General features: G+C 61.2%; 1 protein-coding gene across 1 annotated transcript in view; it reads right to left on the reverse strand.

The window, feature by feature from the left end:
• Positions 1-1,846, reverse strand: part of MMP15 (matrix metallopeptidase 15 (membrane-inserted)) — a 3,138-nt gene that overhangs the window by 1,024 nt on the left and 268 nt on the right. Inside the window, exons 2-7 of the mRNA XM_010013473.1 lie at positions 1,668-1,790; positions 1,245-1,552; positions 880-1,041; positions 536-759; positions 173-393; positions 10-16 (exon numbers count right to left, since the gene is read on the reverse strand). Of these exons, the coding sequence (XP_010011775.1) occupies positions 10-16; positions 173-393; positions 536-759; positions 880-1,041; positions 1,245-1,552; positions 1,668-1,790 (1,045 nt within the window). The remainder of the gene's footprint in view (positions 1-9; positions 17-172; positions 394-535; positions 760-879; positions 1,042-1,244; positions 1,553-1,667; positions 1,791-1,846) is intronic.

Here is a 1,846-nt window from a genome sequence, read left to right on the forward strand (position 1 = left end):
ATCCAGTACCGGTCCCCTGGAGGGAGAGGAGATCGAGAAAGGGAGCAGTGAGGCAGCAACACCCTGTAGGTACACATGGAGATATGAATGGGAGTACGATGCTTGTGGCCACCCTTTGGGACCAGGCAGCAGGTCTGGCTGGGAACATGGATCAGGATGGGGTGAAGAGAACCAGCTCTCAGCAGCTTGGAGATGGGGAGCACTGGGGTCCCCCCCTCTCTGCCTTGGCCTTCCCACCCTGCTCCCCTGCTTACCTTTAAAGAAGACAAACTTCCCGTCGTGCCTCTCATAGGCGGCATCGATGTCCCCAGGGAGGCCGCGCCAGAAGTGCCCAATGGGCATGGGGTAGTTGTCCAGCACCCGATTATGCCGGACCCTCCAGAACCACCGGCCCTGACAGGAAACAGGGTGTTGGCAGAGAATGTGGAGGACACAGGGCCTGGCCCCAGTGCCAGGCATTTTGCTGGGGGCTTTGTCCCCAGCAGGGACCCACCACATCCCCAGGGAAGGGGCAGAAGGGGGTCCTGGCAAGTACCTTGAACACAAACATCTCCCCACGCAGCACCGCCACTGTGTTGAAGTTCCCATCGCAGATGTCGGGGCCGTACTGGTCAGGCCGGTCTGGGCTGCCTGGCTTGGGGGGTCGGTCCGGTTTCCCTGGAGGGGGTGGCCTGGGGGGTCTCTGGTCTGGCCTGCCAGGTCTTCGGGGTGTCACGGTGGGCAAAGGTTTGGTGGGCTGAGGGTGCCCATCTGTGGTACCTAGATGGGGTGGGTGAGAGAAAGGTTGGGGTGATGCAGTCCAGCAGCATCCTGCCTCAGTTTCTCCACACAAATGCCCAGCATCCCACCCCTGAGCCGATCCCCCACCCAGCTCCTCACCGTAGAGCTGCTGGATGCCCTTGAGGTCATCCTCGGGCAGGTGGAAGTTCTCTGTGTCCATCCACTGGTAGAAGGGGGCCATGATCGCACTGGGGTTGCTGGAGTGCTCCAAGCCCAGTGAGTGCCCCAGCTCGTGCACGGCCACCAAGAAAAGGTTGTTCCCTGCAGAGAAAGGCACCATCAGCAAAATGGGGTGGAGGACACAAGGTGTGGGGTAGGTCATTAGCCCCAGCACCCTGCGATGAGGGTGCTCTGGTCTCCTGCCGCTCCTGCCCACACCAGGGCATCCATCCCACTGCCCTCAAATTCAGGGGGCCAACAGGCTCCTCCAGTTGCCTTCACCACCTCCTTGGCCCTCAGCTCACCAGATACATCTGTGTTCTCCAGTGTCCAGGGCTCATCCAAGTCAAAATGCGTGTCCCCCCCCATGCCAGGGCCGGGAAAGTAGGCGTGAGCCAAAAACCCCCCGATGCCATCAAAGGGGGAGCTGTCTCCATGGAAGCCAGAGGCGAAGAGCACCATGATGTCAGCCTCCTTCTTCCGCTTCTGCCGGATGTCCTCGTAAGGCACCTCCCGGAAAACCAGCGGTGTGGCTTGCTCCCACACCCGGAATGCTCGGCGGACAGCCTCGTACGAGTGGTACCGACCCAGCTTCTCCGTGTAGTTTTGAATGCTGTGGGTACAGAGCTCACTGTGGGATGGCCTAGGACAGTGCTCACTCCTGGAGGGGGCCCATAGCATTCCATGGGCTGTGGGAGCAGGAAGCCCTGGCCAGAAATGTTTGGTACCTGAAGGTGAGATGGCTCTGGCTCCAGCGCCGCCCTGTCAGCGCATACCGCTTCCGTCGCATGTTGGACTTCATCCGCGCTCCAAACTGGTCCGGGACCCCGCAGCGGGGACGTTTCATCCACCTGCCAGGAGAGCATCGAGCCAGAGTGAGCCCCCCCCAGCCATGACGGGGTGGGGG

The sequence above is a fragment of the Nestor notabilis genome, unplaced genomic scaffold, assembly GCF_000696875.1.
Source record: "Nestor notabilis isolate BGI_N333 unplaced genomic scaffold, ASM69687v1 scaffold21724, whole genome shotgun sequence".
Classification (NCBI taxonomy): domain Eukaryota; kingdom Metazoa; phylum Chordata; class Aves; order Psittaciformes; family Psittacidae; genus Nestor; species Nestor notabilis.